Source organism: Oncorhynchus nerka, linkage group LG24 (genome assembly GCF_034236695.1).
Source record: "Oncorhynchus nerka isolate Pitt River linkage group LG24, Oner_Uvic_2.0, whole genome shotgun sequence".
Classification (NCBI taxonomy): Eukaryota; Metazoa; Chordata; class Actinopteri; order Salmoniformes; family Salmonidae; genus Oncorhynchus; species Oncorhynchus nerka.
In genome coordinates this window covers 80,516,824-80,538,265 of record NC_088419.1, presented here as the reverse complement: position 1 = coordinate 80,538,265, position 21,442 = coordinate 80,516,824, and the positions used below count along the sequence as shown (strand labels likewise).

Genomic DNA, 21,442 nt, shown 5'->3' with positions numbered 1-21,442 from the left:
ACCTGTGGTAAATTCAAATGATTGAACATGATTTGGAAAGGCACACACCTGTCTATATAAGGTCCTACAGCTGACAGTGCATGTCAGATCCAAAACCAAGCCATGAGGTTGAAGGAATTGTCCGTAGAGCTCCAAGACAGGATTGTGTCGAGGCACAGATCTGGGGAAGGGTACAAACAAATGTCTGCCGCATTGAAGGTCCCCAATAATTCAGTGGCCTCCATCATTCTTAAATGGCAGAAATTTGGATCTACCAAGACTCTTCCTAGAGCTGGCCGCACGGCCAAACTGAGCAATCGGGGCGAAAAGGGTCTTTGTCAGGGAGGTAACCAAGAACCCGATGGTCACTTTGACAGAGCTCTGGAGTTACTCTGTGAAGATGGGAGAACCTTCCAGAAGGACAACCATCTCTGCAGCACTACACCAATCAGACCTTTTATGGTAGAGTGACCAGACGGAAGTCACTCCTCAGTAAAAGGCACATGACAGCCGGCTTGGAGTTTGCCAAAAGGCACCTAAAGACTGAGAAACAAGAATGAAACTCTTTGGCCTGAATGCCATGCGTCGCCTCTCTAGGAAACTTGGCACCATCCCTATACTCAAAAAAAAATTGAGGTTCAACAAGGGTTCTTCTAAGATCCTCAAAGTTCTTCGAATAATCTTAGGGTTCTTGGCATTAAAATGGCCCCCAAAAGGTTCAACCAAGAACCCCATAGGAGGTGGGGTTCATCGAGGAACTTCATTAGTTTGTGGGGGTTCTTGCAGGAACTGAACTGCCCAATTGAAACATTTGGATTTGAAAGGACAGAGGTGCAAGCACTTAACTGAAAAATGTAAAGATCTCCTCAATTTCAGGAAAGGTTGGTCCCTTGTATGATCTAAATGTATATTGTTTTATGATGATACCATCACTTTTCATAATTCTGCCAATCTTTCTAAAACAGAAAATGGACACAATTCAATGGATATCAAATCAACAAAGAGGTAAGACTATGTTGGGCTATAAGGATTATGTTAAAGGCTAGCTGTATTGGGTGCAGATGACTGAACTGCTCAATTTTGTGTCTGCAGGTATACAGACGAGGAGACATACACAGGTATGTCAATTGGTATTGGTATGTTACGCAGATCACATGTACCATCCACCCTTACCTCTTCAATGAAAATCCCATAGGCCTCTACATTATGGACAAGGTAGGTGTATGAAAACCATTATCGAAACATTCAACACAAAAACCAAGGTATTAATTCTGTTGTGGGCATGTTTTGTTAATCATATGTATTTACTATTTTTAGATTCAGACTCACCCTCTCTACACCTCTGGATATAACAGGAAACCTGTTCGCTCACCATACACTGCAAAATCATTCTGGCTATGGATAAGGAGAACATCAACCCGCCAGAGGATATATCCATTGGACCTGGGGCTCTACTGCGAGTTTACCTCATTTAAGACTTTTTTATTCTGCTTTGCCACTAAAATCATAATAAACACTGAACTAAAATATTGTGTTATTGTTATGATTATTATTAATAATAGGGGAGGGGGGGTAGTTCAAAAATGAAACCAAAAGGTTCTTCGAGGATCTATTAAATGGTTATTCAAAGAACTTATAGGGGTTACCCCACATATTCAATTTGAAGAACCCTTAAATGATACTCCAGGGACCTTTTCTTTTTAGAGTGTACGGTGAAGCATGGTTGTGGCCGCATCATGCTGTGGGCATGCTTTTCAGCGACAGGGACTGGGAGACTCGTCAGGATCAAGGCAAAGATGAACGAAGCAAAGTACAGAGATCCTTGAAGAAAACCTGCTCCAGAGAGCTCAGGACCTCAGACTGGGGCAAAGGTTCACCTTCCAACAAGACAACGAACCTAAGCACACAGCCAAGACAATGCAGGAGTGGCTTTGGGACAAGTCTCTGAATATCCTTGAGAGGCCCAACCAGAGCCCGGACTTGAACCCGATCGAACATCTCTGGAGAGACCTGAAAATAGCTGTGCAGCAACACTCCCCATCCAACCTGACAGTGCTTGAGGGGATCTGCAGAGAACAACGGGAGTAAATCCCCAAATACAGGTGTACCAAGCTTGTAGCGTCATACTCAAGAAGACTCAAGGCTGTAATCGCTGTCAAAGGTGCTTCAATAAAGTACTGAGTAAAGGGTCTGAATACTTGTGAAAATGTCATATTTCAGTATATTTATTTTTGCTAAGATTTCAAAACATGTTTTTGCTTTGTCATTATGGGGTATTGTGTGTAAATGAATTAGAGGGGGAAACTATTTAATCCATTTTAGAACAAGGCTGTAACCTAACAATGTGGAAAAGGTAAAGGGGTCTGAATACTTTCCGAAGGCACTACATATTGCAGCTTTAAATCTACTTAAGTCTATGGCAAGACCTGAAAATGGTTGTCTAGCAATGATCAACAACCAATTTGACAGAGCTTGTAGAATTTTGAAAAGAATAATAAGTCTTAGAGACTTACACAAAACAGACTCACAGCTGTAAGTGCTGCCAAAGATGCTTTACAAAGCATTGACTCAGGGGTGTGAATTTATGTAAATTATATATTTCTGCATTCCATTTTCAATAAATTTGCAACAATTTCTAAAAACATGTTTTCACTTTGTCATTATGGGGTATTGTATTTATTTTTATGTATTTATTTTACCTTTATTTTACTAGGCAAGTCAGTTAAGAACAAATTCTTATTTTGTAAATGGGTGAGAAACATTTGACAATTTAATACATTTTGAATTCAGGCTATGACACAAACAAATGTGGAATAAGTCAAGGGGTATGTATGAATACTTTCTGAAGGCACTGTATATATTCCTGCTGAGGCTGACTTTTTTTGGCTCAATGACTGGAAGTCTATGGGAACAGCTAGCTAGTGGAATTCGTAATATTTCATACAAATTTTAATTCGTAACATATCATACAAAATGGATGATGGGCATCCACAAATCAAGACATACCATATGAACTGCAACACATGATACTAAATGGAGTGAGACAGATTTACATTTCCTATGTTACGTCTACCCCTGAGTCCAGGTTGTTTGAGTGGTGTTTTGGGAAACGTGTCACATCTTCGGCAGTTGTTGTCAATGAGCCAGACCCCCAAATTGGGGTCATCAGGCTAACTTGGGCAGACAATGTCTCTGTGATTTTTTTGAAGATCCATGTCCCTAGAGTTGGAAAATGTGTGATAGCTGGTGCTGCACGCTGCTACAACTATTTTTTTTAAATCGCCCATATTGTGCCATTGACATTAGAATGTTGGAAGCTTAGCCATAGAATGCCATGTAATGGGGCAGCTATGTTTTGGGATTGTACAGTCGTAGCCAAAAGTTTTGAGAATGACACAAATATTAATTTCCACAAAGTTTGCTGCTTCAGTGTCTTTAGATATTTTTGTCAGATGTTACTATGGAATACTGAAGTATAATTACAAGAATTTCATAAGTGTCAAAGGCTTTTATTGACAATTACATGAAGTTGATGCAAAGAGTCAATATCTGCAGTCTGCCCTGGCATGCTCTCAATTAACTTCTGGGCCACATCCTGACTGATGGCAGCACATTCTTGCATAATCAATGCTTGGAGTTTGTCAGAATTTGTGGGTTTTTGTTTGTCCACCCGCCACTTGAGGATTGACCACAAGTTCTCAATGGGATTAAGGTCTGGGGAGTTTCCTGGCCATGGACCCAAAATATCGATGTTTTGTTCCCCGAGCCACTTAGTTATTACTTTTGCCTTCTGGCAAGGTGCTCCATCATGCTGGAAAAGGCATTGTTCGTCACCAAACTGTTCCTGGATGGTTGGGAGAAGTTGCTCTCGGAGGATGTGTTGGTACCATTCTTTATTCATGGCTGTGTTCTTAGGCAACATTGTGAGTGAGCCCACTCCCTTGGCTGAGAAGCAACCCCACACATGAATGGTCTCAGGATGCTTTACTGTTGGCATGACACAGGACTGATGGTAACGTTCACCTCGTCTTCTCCGGACAAGCTTTTTTCTGGATGCCCCAAACAATCGGAAAGGGGATTCATCAGAGAAAATGACTTTACCCCAGTCCTCAGCAGTCCAATCCCTGTACCTTTTGCAGAATATCAGTCTGTTCCTGATATTTTTCCTGTAGAGAAGTGGCGTCTTTGCTGCCCTTCTTGACACCAGGCCATCCTCCAAAAGTCTTTGCCTCACTGTGCGTGCAGATGTACTCACACCTGCCTGCTGCCATTCCTGAGCAAGCTCTGTACTGGTGGTGCCCCGATCCCACAGCTGAATCAACTTTAGGAGATGGTCCTGGCGCTTGCTGGACTTTCTTGGGCGCCCTGAAGCCTTCTTCACAACAATTGAACCGCTCTCCTTGAAGTTCTTGATGATCCGATAAATGGTTGATTTAGGTGCAATCTTACTGGCAGCAATATCCTTGCCTGTGAAGCCCTTTTTGTGCAAAGCAATAATGATGGCACACGTTTCCTTGCAGGTAACCATGATTTACAGAGGAAGAACAATGATTCCAAGCACCACCCTCCTTTTGAAGCTTCCAGTCTGTTATTCGAACTCAATCAGCATGACAGAGTGATCTCCAGCCTTGTTCTCGTCAACACTCACACCTGTGTTAACGAGAGAATCACTGACATGATGTCAGCTGGTCCTTTTTTGGCTGGGCTGAAATGCAGTGGAAATGTTTTTGGGGGATTCAGTTCATTTGCATGGCAAAGAGGGACTTTGAAATTAATTGCAATTCATCTGATCACTCTTCATAACATTCTGGAGTATATGCAAATTGCCATCATACATACTGAGGTAGCAGACTTTGTGAAAATGTATCTTTGTGTCATTCTCAAAACTTTTGGCCACGACTGAACATTTGGTAATAAAGGCACCAAATTGTGCACACACTGCTAGAACTGGTTTTTAGAAATATTTGTAGATGCAGGGCTTTCACAGAATTCACCCAAACAACTCAATCGGGTCTATTGGAGGATTTTTCATTACCTTACCTGTTTGAAATATAATTGTAATATGCCCAAAAATATCTGAAAATGTTCATAATGATTTAGAATACACAACATTTCAGAACTTGTCAAACAACGCTTAAAACGTATCAGGGTTTTCTTTTTAAAGCCATTTATACAGGTAATTCTGATATGATCCCTAGAAGTCAAAGTTCTGTTTACCTGAACATTCTGAAAATGTGTCTGATGGATAGCTTTGAATGTAAGTTTTCCAATGACACCTGATTAAAGGGTATAATTGAGCAATATCTTGTATACTGACATTGTTTGACATAGGGGAAAATGTATGGGATTGGGGGATGAAAGAAAGAGTGATAACACAGAGAAAGTCATAATTTCTGCACTGCTATCACACATTTCCCAACTCTAGGGACATAAATCCATCCCCCTGATCCCCCTGGCTCATGGACTATTAAAACGGGCCCAGGACAGTAGACTACAACATACGAAAGACTGCAAAAAAAATTGTTAGTAGTCTACATATTCATGTATTTCGCCTACGTTTCCGTGCATATATATTTATGTGCCCCAAAGTTAACAGGCAAAAGTTGTCATACGTGGAGTCATCTGGCACATAGTAGACTAAACAAACTTACCTTAAGTGTATTCAGATTCACCGTTCAAAGAGGTTTAGACTTTAGAAAACTAACAGCAAAATGCTATATATTGTTTTCAAGTAGATTTTTAGCAAAGACCTTGCTATAGTAAAAAAAAATATTTATCTCCCCCTCCCCCAAAAAATACATTGGCCAATGGCTTTATAGAGATTTTGAAGCTAAACCACGCCTAATTTTTTACATTAACCATGTTTCCATCATACTTTTTCATGCGGATGAATTACCTGACACAATAAAAGTAACGACTAGGATGATGGAAACGTTAAGTAAACGGGACACTTTTATAAATGTCGACAGACAATTTGTTCGTTCGACAAGGTGCGATATTTTCGTGTCGGTAAAATTCATTATGCGACAAACGCCTTTATGTGCAAAGATAATAACCATCAGTAAACTTTGAGTCACGCTGTGATATGTTGTGTGGTCCTCCCTCTACGACTCGTGAAAGCATGCAGATTATTATGCTACAGATTAAATGAGTTATGATAATATCGAGGGTCTTATTCTGGTGACATAATGATCGATGCTTGGCAGCCGTTTGACAAAATACAAATAGGCCTAATATCGCTCTTATCCATAATATTATCATAATGGAGGTAGTCTGCGAGCTGTTGGCTAGTGCGCACGTGCCAAGACCAGAGTGAACACATTTGCTATATAATGCAACAGTTTTTGTGACAACTCAATACAGTTGAAAATTCAATGGACACCTTTGAACTTGTATTTTCCATTCGGTACAATAGAATTTAACAGCAAATGTTATTTTTGTGTGCACTATGTCATCACGCACATCATTTTATCCACAAAATCAGTTTGATGGAAACATCTCTGGTGGGGAAATGCGCATATTGTTTTATGCCGATTTTAGATATTCGCATGAAAATCCGTTTAAAATTGGATGGAAACCTAGCTACTGCATGCATGACCAATTACATTTCAATATGATACATTGTAACTTATTATTGTTATTTCACCATTATTTAACCAGGTAGGCTAGTTGAAAACAAAGTTCTCATTTACAACTGCGACCTGTGAACAGACAACAACACATGGAGTAAACAATAAACAATAAACAGGTCAATAACACAGTAGAAAGAAAAAAATAGTCTATATACATTGTGTGCAAAAGGCATGAGGAGGTAGGCGGATAATTACAATTTTGCAGATTAACACTGGAGGGATAAATGATCAGATGGTCATGTGCAGGTAGAGATACTGGTGTGTAAAAGGCAAGAAAAGTAAATAAATATGAACAGTATGGGGATGAGGTAGGTAAATTGGGTGGGCTATTTACCGATGGACTATGTACAGCTGCAGCGATCGGTTAGCTGCTCAGATAGCAGATGTTTGAAGTTGGTGAGGGAGATAAAAGTCTCCAACTTCAGCGATTTTTGCAATTCGTTCCAGTCACAGGCAGCAGAGAACTGGAAGGAAAGGCGGCCAAATGAGGTGTTGGCTTTAGGGATGATCAATGAGATACACCTGCTGGAGCGCATGCTACGGATGGGTGTTACCATCGTGACCAGTGAACTGAGATAAGGCGGAGCTTTACCTAGCATGGACTTGTAGATGACCTGGAGCCAGTGGGTCTGGCGACGAATATGTAACGAGGGCCAGCCGACTAGAGCATACAGGTCGCAGTGGTGGGTGGTATAAGGTGCTTTAGTAACAAAACGGATGGCACTGTGATAAACTGCATCCAGTTTGCTGAGTAGTGTATTGGAAGCTATTTTGTAGATGACATCGCCGAAGTCGAGGATCGGTAGGATAGTCAGTTTTACTAGGGTAAGTTTGGCGGCGTGAGTGAAGGAGGCTTTGTTGCGGAATAGAAAGCCGACTCTAGATTTGATTTTAGATTGGTGATGTTTGATATGAGTCTGGAAGGAGAGTTTACAGTCTAGCCAGACACCCAGGTACTTATAGATGTCCACATATTCTAGGTCGGAACCATCCAGGGTGGTGATGCTAGTCGGGCGTGCAGGCAGCGAACGGTTGAAAAGCATGCATTTGGTTTTACTAGCGTTTAAGAGCAGTTGGAGGCCACGGAAGGAGTGTTGTATGGCATTGAAGCTCGTTTGGAGGTTAGATAGCACAGTGTCCAAGGAAGGGCCAGAAGTATATAGAATGGTGTCGTCTGCATAGAGGTGGATCAGGGAATCGCCCGCAGCAAGAGCAACATAATTGATATATACAGAGAAAAGACAGTTGCTGTTTTCAAGGTCACTTTGAGACAAAGGTGGCATTAGACTACTACTACTATCAGTAGACTTGAAGGTCTGTAGCCCACTCTAGTCGGGTGTGTTCAGTAGGCTATTTGAGTAAGAAATTCAATCTGATTCAGATGCCTCTGGATTAGGTGAATGGAAGTAATAACATGCAAGACCACTTAATGTATTGCTTTATATCTCAATTCATGTTGTTCAATCTCTTCTGATCTATTTATTTAAAAAATAAATGCTGGCCCAGGAAAGTGCTCCCTGCTGGCCCACGTGTTACCTTAACATATATGGATGGTCGCAGACTTTGGACGTTTCCTCTCCACAAGCAAGGTTTCTATCCAATTAGCGACAGATTTTCATGCGAATATTCTAAAATCCGCTCAAAATCAATAGCCTATGCGCATTTTCCCAGTGACGTTTTTTAATCGAATTGACTTGTTGCAGATTAAAGGATGTGCGTGATGACATAATGCACTTAAAAAATACCTTGTGCAGTTCAATTCCCATGTACCGAATAAATAATACAAGTAAAATGGGTTTCCATCGCATTTTCAACTGTACTGATGATTTTCACAAAAAAAAAATAGTTGCCCTATATAGAGAGTGTGCCCACTTTAGTATCTGCATGTGCGATCTAGGAAACAGGGTGCAGGGGCAATCGCGCTGTTGGCTGGAGCGCAGACAGGCTATAACGTTACAATGTATCACGTATAGACTATTATGGATGAAAGAGCAATATTATTTTTATTTGTCAAACGGCAGCCAAGCGTCGATGGTCATGTCACCAGAGTAAGACCATCGATATTTAATGGAAGGGAGCATCACGCTCACCACTTTGCACTTCAGCCATCATGTGAAGTTCATCACTTATTTCATCTGTAGCCTACACCCTGACTACACCTAAATAAAGGTAGGAATCTATGTTATTAAATTATTGCACCCACACTGCTCGTGCGCATCAACAAGCGTCTGCGTTGCCAAGGGCTAAAATAGAAGTCATTCCTATTTCTGACGCAGATCTCGCTGCAAGTCCTGCCTCTCCCACCTCCTCATTGGTTTATAGAAGCAGGTACCCATTGAAAGACGAACTGTTGCAGGTTGTCGTGGTAATACTATGAAAGTTTAGATGTCAATCACCATATAAGTTAAATGATGAAAAAGCCTGGAAGGAGGAGAGATGATTAGAAATTATTCGGTTGACACTTTTTATGTGTGGATTAATTGTCGGAGTAGAGGACCTTGTGCATTTCAGGTAAAATAATAACTGCCATAAATGATTGCCATAAATGTTTAATGCTTTTCGACCTGTCCCCAAATTAATGTCATTGGTTCAGAGTTTGTTTTGATATTTTAACCTGCGTGTCGTGATCGCGTTTGGTGTAGGGGACAAAATAAATGTATGCACGATGGCGCACGCACACAGACGGTTTGGGTTCCGTAGCCTAAACTGCTAGCCTAAACTGCATGCTTCCCCGACGAGTCGTATTGGGAGGACCACACAACATTGCGTGACTCCAAGTTACTTCGATAAGATGATTATTAAATACAGTACCAGTCAAAAGTTTGTACCCACCTACTCATTCAAGGGTTTTTCTTTATTTTTACTATTTTCAATATTGTAGAATAATAGTAAAGACATCAAAACTATGAAATAACACATGGAATAATGTAGTAACCAAAAAATTGATTCTTCAAAGTAGCCACCATTTGCCTTGATGACAGCTTTGCACTCTTGGCATTCTCTCAACCAGCTTCATGAGGTAGTCACCTGGAATGCATTTCAATTAATAGGTGTACCTTGTTAAAAGTTCATTTGTGGCATTTCTTTCCTTCTTAATGCATATGCCAATCAGTTGTGTTGTGACAAGGTAGTGATTCTAAATAAATCACTGACAATGTCACCAGCAAAGCACCCCACACCATCACACCTCCTCCTCTAACCAAAGGTCAATAGGGGGCGCACTAGCACTGCATACCACAGGAGACAGGCTGTGTGGCCAAGTGGCCAACACCCAACAACATGTCCCCTTACCTACATTCACTTTCTCTTCACTTAAAGATCAGACTTTACCCTTCCATCATATATATCATTTTGTATAATACAAGTGCTGAAAATATATAGCCTATACAAGCCAATGCAATGATTCATCTCCAACAATCAATGGACACAATATAAAACATGGCTGTGATACTGCATTTTTTTGGAGAGTGGCTAAAAGTAGGGCAGATTTGATATATAAGCCTCATATCCTCTGGGGGGGGGGCAGCAGCATTGTCTCTTTTTCAGGTATGAGAACACTTTGTTCACTCAATACCAATGTCCCAGCTCCGCCAGGTACCTCAGACAGAAAACCCTGCTGTGCTTATTGCCTTCTCTATAGAACCTCTGCTTCCTTTCTGTAGCAGCCCACTGGAGAGGATTGGCTTTGAGTACATGTGCTGCAGAGGATCACATTACTGTTGTTCTGATTAAGCATTCTGATCTGTTTCTTTGTCTTCATTATTCAGATGCTTCATTCGTCTCCTCAAAACCTCCCAATCGCCAGTATCACCCTAGATCAACTTTATATTATTGATGCTATAGCTGATGAATCATACATGTTTAAAAATATATATATATATGAGTGTTTCAGTAGATGACTCTAGAGCAGTGGTTCTCAATCCTGTTCCCGGGGACCCAAAGAGGTGCACATTGTATTTTGAATAAGTGAGGGTGTGTATGTGCAAAGTGAGTATCACTCCAAATAATAAGACATCATTGAACCATGTCGGCCATTTATTCATCAGCAGTTCAATACAAGAAAATGTAAATAATCTATGACAAAATAAACAGTAATGGAGGGGAGAGAGGATTTAGCTAGCAGCAGACAGACAGTGCTTACATCATATGTACATTATCTTAGCTCCATATCTTTTTATCCAAATTACATCTCTAAGCATTTCTCAGAAGCTTTCCAACATGGAACATTGAGTGTTTTAAAGCGAGAAAAAAAAAACAGGGTGCATCTCAAATGGAACCCTATTCCCCAGCAGTGCACTACATTTGACCAGAGTCCTATGGGCCCTAATCAAAAGTAGTGCACTTTTTATGGAATAAAGGGTGCCATTAGAGATGCACACACACACAGATTTGATAAAAAGGTAATAAATGCACATTAGTGTAGGCACAACGGTTATGTTACAAATATGCACCAGGTTCCAAAGTTAAGTATTAATAATACACATAGCTAATGACTAAACTCTAGAATATGAATTCCCTTCAGTCTTCCATTGATGAAGTTGAGTGCTCTGTGCTCAGGTTTGGGGGAGGGTGTTATGTTTGGGGAAGGGGTACGGGGTGGGTCACTCCTTCACTATTGTAAAGGTCTCCTTGGTGGTGGTTGGTTTACTCAGGGCCTGAATATCGTCTAGGAGCTCCATGGGGGTCACAATGTGGGACGATCCTGGAGAAGAAAAAAAATGACGTTTTTAAATAACAAAATAAAAAGACACACAGATGAAGAACATTCTGTAGTGTTACTTTGCCTGACACTCAAGACCAGGGGCGCAACTTTGGTTTTAGAAAAATATATATATTTATTTATTTATATATATATTTTTATCCAATCGGATAAACACTCCAAAACAGTCTACCCAGTTGCCCCATTTTGTATCACATTCCAATTATAAAACTGGGTGAGACAAACGCAGTTTCAAAATGTGGCCCCCGTCCCCAGTGAAAGATGTACCCCTGCTCAAGACTGAACCATACTGTACAGCATTTATTTTTCCATTTATTACCTCCTGTTTTTGTACTACCATTTATTTACAGCAGGGGGTGTCAAGCAGTAGTCCAGTTACTGGGCTGTAGTTAAGGACAATGAGAATGGTTGGTTGAATCTACAAAAGTCTTCAATTCTTTGTGTTCTCGCTTCTTGCAATGGAGAAGATCACATTGGAGGCGATGAGAGAGGATGCAACTAACAAGAGATTGAGATTGACCAACGCTGCCCTGCAGCACAGCACGTAGAGTTGCTGCTGTTGTTACACACCTATGATGACCTCACAGGACTTGACGGACTGTGTGACCTGGTAGGCACTGCGCATCTCTGAGTAGCTAATCCCGCCGATGACAAAGATGATGAGCCTGGAGCCACTCCTCCGCTCATCCTGTGTACTGGCCTTGTGTTTCTGACGGGCACTGGGAGAGGAGAGAAGGAAGGATGGTGTGTGTCAGTGTGAGTCAGAGATTGGAATTCACTCGGAGAGCCATTATTAATAATAGTTACGTTATCATATTTTTTCCATTAGTTAATCAGATCTGTATTTGTAAGTGTTGTAATTTATAACAGAACCATATCCTAGACCTAGACTATAAAGAGATCAGCTTGTGTAACTGACACGCAGTAACGATTTGGACCAGTCATTGTGACATCCAGTCATAACACACCTCAGGGATGGGAGAAGCCTCTGAATGGAGTTCGGTGTGAGTGCCAACGCTCCTTCTGTAACAGCCATAACCTCTTTCCTCAAACCCAATCTATCATTTGGGTTGCAATTAGTCTATGAATGTCAATCATGTGCACTTTCTTGTTACCACCCTTTACCAAAAGCAAATACCACCAACTGCAGTTGTGTGACAAAGAATGTTGAATCTTACCTGACAGCCCCAGAGCCATTCCAGGCTGCTGGGCACTCTGACTGGTGTGGCCATTCCTTGGTCTCCAGCTTGTTCTCCACAGCATCCTGGAACACCACACACAAAGTATTCTTACCCTATAACTCATTCAGTCATCATGATGGTGGGGAGGCAGTTACTGGACAATGGGCCCAGGACGTTTGGTCACTTATTGCAGGTCCAAGGCTGGTTGTGTTGCTTAGCTTTAGTTCATAATAGTTATACTTTGGCTGGTATCAGCCATTAGGAGAATTGATCCTGAATCAGTTGTATAGTTATGGGTCGCGCTTGTAGAGCCTCGATCCACTGTTACACAGACGCCATTAAATAGCAGTGACCGAGAAAGGGACTGTGTACTGAGTGACGATTGACATATCATAGGCCTTCCCTCACCCATCCCATTTCCTTCCTAATCCCACCACCCTCCTGTGACCCTAAGGCCACCCAAAAACCTTTATCCCCCTCTGTTCCCTACATCCAAAACAGACTGCATTGACTCACCCATCCTTAACATTCAGGGAATTTCTGTTACCCAGAACACCACAACATGTCTCAGAGTAGGACTGCTGATCTAGGGTCTGGTCCACCCTGTCCATGTAATCTACATCTAAAAGGCAAAACTAAACCTAGATCAGCACTCCAACTTTGTGAATATGAGCCCTGGTTCCCATCCCTTCCTGTGACTCCCTCCCTTCCTACCCATGTGACTCCCTCCCTACCCCTGTCCCTGAGAAAAGCTAAGTGACACAGTTCTGTTCTGTGAGATAAGGAAACGGTTTATCATTGTTATCATTAACACTGACCTCCATCACGTCTTTGATGACAGGTGTCCATCGGGACAGGCTGTATGTCTCCTCCTGAGTGCGGTCCCTTCGAGATGACCTACGCATTGGGAAGAAGCTCGGCTGGGTGGAGGGAGAGAGAGAGTGAGAAATAGGAACATAACAATAACTAAAAGCCCTGTTTAAAGGTAAGAAGATACAAAAGGAGAATTGAAAGAAAGTACACAACCACATAAAACTAGTGAAGTGCCACACTACTATACAATGCACACTGATAGTACTATAGAATCCACCTATGCTATGAGCTATGGCTATAGCCATGGCTATAGCCAGCTAAGATCTAGCAGACTATGTACAGTATGCCCTAGAAGTCTCACTTACCAAAGATATGATGGGGACTCCCAGTTCTCGCCAGTTGAGAATGAACTCTCGATCCTCCTCGATCTTAACGTGCTGGATGAGCTTGTTCAGGTTTTCCTCTGTTGTTCCTGTTCAAAACCAAAAAGAAAATGTTTTTAAAAAGAGTATTTGACTAAAGTTCAAATTAAAAGAGATTCTATTGAAAGAATATTCCTATAGCTGAAGCTCCAACGGTACCTTAGTTAAGGGGCAAATAAGGAATGAATGACTTTCCATTTTCAAACCGTAGACTCATTACAATTTCAATATAATAGATGCCATATAAAAATGACTAAATGATCACATGTAAATATAAAGACAGACTGTGAAGGCGGAGGGTGAGTCAGCGCAGCAGACCCACCATTGAGACTGAAGATGTAGAGGAGAACAGCTCTGATCTTGTCATAGGTACCATGGGGGTGCAGCAGGACAGGGAGCAGTGTCCTCATGGGGTCCTTCACCTTCACACCCTCCACATCAGACCCTACTGCCAGGTCCTATAGAACAGCGAAGACATAACATCACTCAGAAAGCACAAGGTCATACATAAGGGACATGTACAGTACAACAGTAGCATTTTGGCCATACATATGAGATAGCATAAAACATACCTGCTCAGCTTTGCAGAGTTTCTCCACGTTCTTCTGGAAGTGGTTCATACAGTCTTCAGTCAAATTCAGATGGACCGTTTTCTGTGGTTGACATTGAAACATGGCTGATGTTTTTTATTCTAAAAATCACATGGCAGTATAAGTGAACAGCTTTCATTTCCATATAAACCCAGCCACCTAATAGGTGAATGATCCGTTTTCCACAATATTGTTTCCATAAAGACCTATCGAAGAAAGCACTACATGACACTGGGCCTCAAAGGCATCACACCCAAACCCATCAGACCAATCAGAATGAGCCAACCAGAGCGGACCAGATCACCTGGCGCTACGTACCTGAGCAACCTGCTTGCGGAAGTGGGGCATCTTCTTCATAAGCTGGGATAAACCGCTTATTGTGATCTAGAAAATATTTAAAATATTGATGAGAAGAAAATAATGATGGGAACTCAAGGGAGGGAGAGGACAAAACCAGATACAGAAAATCTTTCTAGTTTCATCTAGAACAGTGGAGGGAGAACCTAAAATGGCCACCTACCTTTCCATCTGGCTGTTTTTTGTTGGCAGAAATTTCTTTCACCAGTTTAGGTATTTGTCTAGAATATAAAGCACATAGTTAACAAATTATCTTTAGTATAACTATTTCAGAGGTTTAAAAATGTCAAATTAAAATGGATACTTACTCTGACACCTCAGCAATGTGCATGTGTCTGAGTCTGCCCCACAGCTGGTCATCCTCATTCAGCAGGGCCTCCTTCTCAGAACCATCTTTAGACTTGTATCTGGACAGAGAAACAAGTGAACGAACATTTGTCTTACATCATCATGGCGGTGGATTATATGCATGTCTATGTTTACAGTATACAGCACATAGAAAAGTACATAGCCAGCCAAAAGAGACATTACTTTGTGTCTACTGTATACATGTCTTAGGAGCAGCTACTGTGCAGCTATCCTCTAAATTAATACAGAAAGTCTGTCATATTTATTTTGACCCATTCAGACATTCCAGAACAAGTGAGAACAAGAAAACAGAACACAAGGCAGGGGTTCAAGGGAGAGTAGACCACGGTCGCTAAGGGAGAGTGAACTACAGCAAGACTAATGGTCGCTAAGGGAGAGCGGACCAGAGGAAGACTAATGGTCGCTAAGGGAGAGCGAACTACAGCAAGACTAATGGTCGCTAAGGGAGAGCGGACCAGAGCAAGACTAATGGTCGCTAAGGGAGAGCGGACCAGAGGAAGACTAATGGTCGCTAAGGGAGAGCGAACTACAGCAAGACTAATGGTCGCTAAGGGAGAGCGGACCAGAGCAAGACTAATGGTCGCTAAGGGAGAGCGGACCAGAGGAAGACTAATGGTCGCTAAGGGAGAGCGGACCAGAGGAAGACTAATGGTCACTAAGGGAGAGCGGACCAGAGGAAGACTAATGGTCGCTAAGGGAGAGCGGACCAGAGGAAGACTAATGGTCGCTAAGGGAGAATGGACCAGAGGAAGACTAATGGTCGCTAAGGGAGAGTGAACTACAGCAAGACTAATGGTCGCTAAGGGAGAGTGAACTACAGCAAGACTAATGGTCGCTAAGGGAGAGCGGACCAGAGGAAGACTAATGGTCGCTAAGGGAGAGTGGACCACAGGAAGACAAATGGTCGCTAAGGGAGAGTGGACCACAGGAAGACTAATAATATATATTATATATATTTTTTTTTATAATAATAAATATATTCCATTCAACAGACGCTTTAATCCAAAGCAATTTAAGTCATGCGTGCAGCCATTTTATATATGGGGAGCCCTGGGAGTCCAACCTGGGGAGCCCCGGGAGTCACAACTCTGGCAGTGCAAGTGCCATGCACTACCTGAGCCATACATTACATTTACATTTAAGTCATTTAGCAGACGCTCTTATCCAGAGCGACTTACAAATTGGTGCTTTCACCTTATGACATCCAGTGGAACAGCCACTTTACAATAGTGCATCTAGGTCTTTTAAGGGGGGGGGAGAGAAGGATTACTTTATCCTATCCTAGGTATTCCTTAAAGAGGTGGGGTTTCAGGTGTCTCCGGAAGGTGGTGATTGACTCCGCTGTCCCATACAGGACTAATGGTCGCCAATACATCAGCTAATGGGGATCTGAATTTAAAAAAAATTGTACTGGGACTGAGCTGGGTTCTCACTTGTAGGTGTCGTTCTTGATTGGGACAAGGTCGTAGGCCATGGCCTGATAGGTCAGCTCATGTAGGATGGGGGTCACAGGGTCAAAGCCCCTCTCTACGATTAACAGCTGGGCTTGGGTCTTTCCCTGAGGGGAAAACACAACACACACAGAAAGAGGTATCAATTATTTTGTAGTGTCGTACTATTATAGTATGTGGCTGGCCTCACTAGCCTCACAAACTAACACAAATGACCATGCTAACCTTCCAACTAAATACTTCAACACAATGTCTAGGGCAATACCATCAGTCTTAATGTAGTCTATTGACTGGTGTCCGTCATCTCTAGCTATTTTCATATATTTTCTAGTCCTTATTTATTGTGTCAACTCCCTGCTGACAACAGGCAAGGTGTCCGCCTCACCTTTTTCTTGCTATTGTCATCCATATCGTAGTGCTTAGTCAGTTTGTAATCCACCAGTGCTGCTAGCTGTTTGGCGTTATCCAGAGTGGTGTTCTCCAACACGGTCTCCCTGACAAAATACATGGTTATGCATGAGTTATGTACATTAGTAACAGAACAGCTGAGTCATATATATATATATTTCTAAACAAGGCAACATTAAACATGTTACCCCCCACAAATGATTGGCCAATTGAGATATCGTGTGACTAACAAATTTCAGTTAATCATTATAGCTCCCACCTCAGGCCAATCAGTGTAATTTTGTAAATGCTGGATCTCTATGGCAAGACGCATCATTCACCCAAGTTTCATCCAAATCGGCCCAGTGCTGTCTGAGATGTCGTGTGTGACTAACATGCAAACAAACGTACGGCGGCAGGTCCACAGTCCTCTCCCCGATTTAATTGTGGGGGACAAAGTGTATGATGATTATTAATTCAAATGTTGTGGAAGTCAGTGACTGACTCTTTCCTATGAGTAAACAATCAAGGTGTGGCTACAGAACACTTTAGACATTTATAGTACAAATATTATATCCGACAGTTATATAATGCAATTCCTTTCGGTCTTTGTAATACATATTCCCATAAAGAATCAAAAACTCAGAATGTGCTTGGGAGCTGAGGAGAACAAGTTGTGTCAGAAGTGGTGTAAACTGAGAAAGCAGAAGCTCTTATCTCCTCTCCCTGACTCACTTCTTGTATCTGACCCCTGGGTTCTCGTCCAGCGTGGCACAGAGAGTGACGATCTGGGCTGCCAAAGTCTCCAATGTCTTCACTTTGTCCAGACTACAGTGAGGGCTGTAGATACTGCGGAAGGCCCCAGGGTTATCACAAGTGAACACCTGAAACATAAAGGATTGCTATACACCGATCATATGTAATGCAGCCTTATCTACATATTCTGATCAGATATTCCAACAAGAACATTCTCAATTTGGACCAACATTTTGAGTAGCACTGATTCTTTGTAAATTAACGTTGTATTGTGGTGATTTGTTTCTACTCAGATTAACTTAATAATAGGATTATTATGATGTTACACATGGATGAGAGGAGCATCCAGAAATGTCATTGTGTGTGTGCCATTTATGAAGGCCAAGGTTTTTTGACTGAGTTCATTGTGTTCAGTTTCACTCTCAAATACTAGGTGCCAATAACACACAATAACTGACCAAATCTTCCCATAGTCCTCCATTCTTAACTGATAAACATCTATCTCGCCCAATAAAACAGGAATTTTGAATATAATGAAACCTACAAGGGTTACACAATTCTGATTTTCCGTTAGAGAATCATAGCGTTGACAGATTGCCTCAGCGTATTACATCATAAAGGTTTTCAAGTAATGCCCTTGCAGGGTTTTGTGATCCCTTTCTTCCCTACTGAAGTCCAGCACCAGCAGACACTCACAGACCAACAACCATGAATAATCTAACCAACATGGTAAAAGTCAGCGGAATAAAACCAGATAATTATAGAAAGCCTGAGAAGAACAACCACTTACCTGTGACTCCTGGGGCAAGAAGGAAATGTTTAATTCCTTACAGACACGTATATACTTTCCACAGTACAGTTTCATTTTGTTGAACAACTCATCCGAACAATCTGGAGAGGAAAAAAAATAGTGCCAGAATTTACAATCAACTCATGAAATTAGTCTACCTTTTTCTAATTATTTGCATCAAAACTAAATTCTCCTTTCTACAGTATATACTTACAGTCAGTGAAATAAACGTATGCTGCTTTGTACTTGGGTTTCAACTTGAAGTCACCAATGAAGGCATCCACACACTAAGCACAGTATGGAAATATTTAATTACAAATACACATTCACAGCACTGTCAAACCTAGTACACATGAATAACAGTTGTATTGTGTTGTTTGTAATGATGATCAATGTAGACATTTCAATATTGAAGTGGGGTATGGTGTACAGATATCTAATGTCGAACCTTTGCTGTCGGGGTCATGAAGTAGATAGCCTTCATTTCTAGTACAGGCTCTCTGCTTTTGTAGAGGTCCTCCACAACTAAGAGAAAACTCAGTTTAATTTCAGGTCATGGTGCAGATATCAATAATACCACTTTTAACTGTTTTAAAGGTCCTAGTTTTAATCTCAATATGAAATCATTTCTAGGTAACAATGAAGTACCTCACTGTGATTGTTTTCAATTAAAATGGTCAAAAGGACACAAAAATAGCTTCTCAGCCAAGGGCAATTTCTCTTACACTAAAAGGGCATTAATATAATTTTCACAATTTTACAGTATTATTAAAAAATAAGTGTGGAAATACTTTTTTTTATTATTATGTTTTTGACTGAACTGGGCCTTCAAAACATATTCAAAGTTGCCTTGGGCTATTTGTACACCAACGATATGTTAGTTATTCTTATGCTGTGGTGGGGACACATTCTTATATTCCTCTTACACATAAACGAAACACAGCCTTACAGGGATCTAATAGTTTCTATACCACCACTCCATGAAACAGAAGCGTCACTTTGATGTGTGAAAACTTCCACCACTTGCAATGTAGTTCTCCAATTACAACCAAAGTAATATTTATGGTTTGAAATCATAGTTACAATCCCTAATGACGGGAGACAAGGCCAAGCATTAGACATCTATGGAAATTATCATTTCAATTAGTGGACATACTGGTAATTCCCTCCTGCATCAAGTCGGACATTTTGCAACATGACGACAGGAGCTTGGTGGTGAAGTGGTCCAATATCAATATCTGAGAAAGAAAATATGTTATGACCTTGATATGAAGACACCTTTTGATTCAGTTAGTGTTGTATGTCATCAGCATAGCATACAATACATTCTCAATCAGAAGTGTATCAAAACAATGACTGGATAGTATGCTGTCGGGAATACAGCACTTAACACATTACATGGGCTTTATGTAACGTGATGGAATGCAGTCAATGTCTGCAATAAACAGATCCAGTCCTCCTACCTTCCATATTTCTGACTTCTTGCAATCCTCGATGATCGTTTCCTTTATTCCTAGTTGAAAGAATAATGGCAGTTCGCAAATACTGTATAGTTGACAGCCCCTAGGCTACATTATTATAGACTGTCTGAAAGCTGCCCCCTCCCACAATGATCTAACCGGCAAAACAATTACATTTACATATCTTATTTCTCTTATCTAAAGCCAACCCACACAGACATTTTATTTTCATATTTGTTGACAGTGCACTGACCAATAATGATGTGTATACAATGACCTAGCCGTCTGCCCAGAACAGCTGCGGCTACTAACTAGCTAGGTATCGCTAGGTAGTTAGCAAGTTAGCTATCTGGCTAACATGGCTGGCTAACGAACCAAATTGGATGGGGTTCCCCATTGTTATTCATGTGCAAACAAGTTATATGGTATAACTAAGAATCGCAGTTGTAATCACCAAGTAGATAAACACCCAAAATTGAACACACTAAAGTTCATTTCGGAACTCTTTGGCCACTGACACATGGCTAGTTTGCAAACTTCCGTATCAGAAGTTATGGCTAGTTGACATTCCATTGTCAGAGAAGAACAACACAACTTTGCAAAAGTTCAAGTGAATAACATAATTTGAGTAGCTATTAGTTCGAAATAAGCCCGATACGTTCAGTAGCTAAACGTTGCCATAATCAGTTTCACTTACTTTGCCAAACTACTCTTTTTAGCCCGTGCTCTGAAACAGTTGCCATCTTGTTTCTTTTTTCCAATTTCCACTGGCGCTTGCCCTGTCCCGTACTTTGTGCGTCATCAGTGTCGACAACTACGCGCGAGTAGTCTGTTGTAGTCCGAATTATGAGAAATGGTAGTTTTCTGGGTTCAGAATTTTATTTATTTATTTATTTCACCTTTATTTAACCAGGTAGGCAAGTCGAGAACAAGTTCTCATTTACAATTGAGACCTGGCCAAGATAAAGCAAAGCAGTTCGACACATACAAGAACACAGAGTTACACATGGAGTAAAACAAACATACATCATTGAATAATGCATTCGAAAAATAAGTCTATATACGATGTGAGCAAATGAGGTGAGATAAGCGAGGTAAAGGCAAAAAAAAGGCCATGGTGGCGAAGTAAATACAATTTAGCAAGTAAAACACTGGAATGGTAGATTTGCAGTGGAAGAATGTGCAAAGTAGAAATAAAAATAATGGGATAGTGAACAGTAAACGTAGCAGTGGCGTAAATTACTTTACTAGTAAAAATACTATCAAGTACTACTTAAGTAGTTTTTGGGGTTATCTGTACTTTGCTTTGCTATTTATATTTTTGACAACTTTTACTTCACTACATTCCGAAATCATTTACTTTTTACTCCATACATTTTCCCTGACACCCAAAAGTACCCGTTACATTTTGAATGCTTAGCAGAACAGGAAAAGAGTCCAACTCTTTTATTTATTTATTTTTATTAACAACAAATCAATACTGTGAGTACATGAGGGAACGCAAGTATATATAGATTATACACAATGGACAATTG

The 21,442-nt window shown here is 40.9% G+C and overlaps 1 protein-coding gene across 1 annotated transcript; it reads right to left on the bottom strand.

Annotated features, from left to right (window-relative positions):
* Nucleotides 1-10,628: 10,628 nt before the first annotated feature.
* On the bottom strand, nt 10,629-20,705 carry LOC115108642 (syntaxin-binding protein 3). Its single transcript, XM_029633212.2, has 19 exons — nt 20,605-20,705; nt 19,911-19,960; nt 19,604-19,685; nt 18,896-18,972; nt 18,662-18,734; nt 18,448-18,548; nt 17,637-17,785; nt 16,900-17,008; nt 16,497-16,621; nt 15,003-15,101; nt 14,858-14,915; nt 14,656-14,721; nt 14,320-14,400; nt 14,070-14,205; nt 13,691-13,797; nt 13,331-13,432; nt 12,510-12,595; nt 11,902-12,050; nt 10,629-11,313 (listed from the first exon to the last, which is right to left on the bottom strand). Exons 1-19 carry the CDS (start codon nt 20,648-20,650, stop codon nt 11,213-11,215), a joined length of 1,797 nt encoding a protein of 598 aa, XP_029489072.1. The 5' UTR covers nt 20,651-20,705; the 3' UTR covers nt 10,629-11,212.
* Between the last annotated feature and the right edge of the window lie 737 nt (nt 20,706-21,442).

Coding starts and splice junctions, on each gene's coding strand:
- LOC115108642 (XM_029633212.2), bottom strand. CDS start 20,650: ATGGCAACTGTTTCAGAGCACGGGCTAAAAAGAGTAGTTTGGCAAA. Junction 17,786..18,447: donor TCTTGCCCCAGGAGTCACAG/GTAAGTGGTTGT, acceptor TTTATGTTTCAG/GTGTTCACTTGTGATAACCC. Junction 14,401..14,655: donor TCCGCAAGCAGGTTGCTCAG/GTACGTAGCGCC, acceptor TGTCAACCACAG/AAAACGGTCCATCTGAATTT.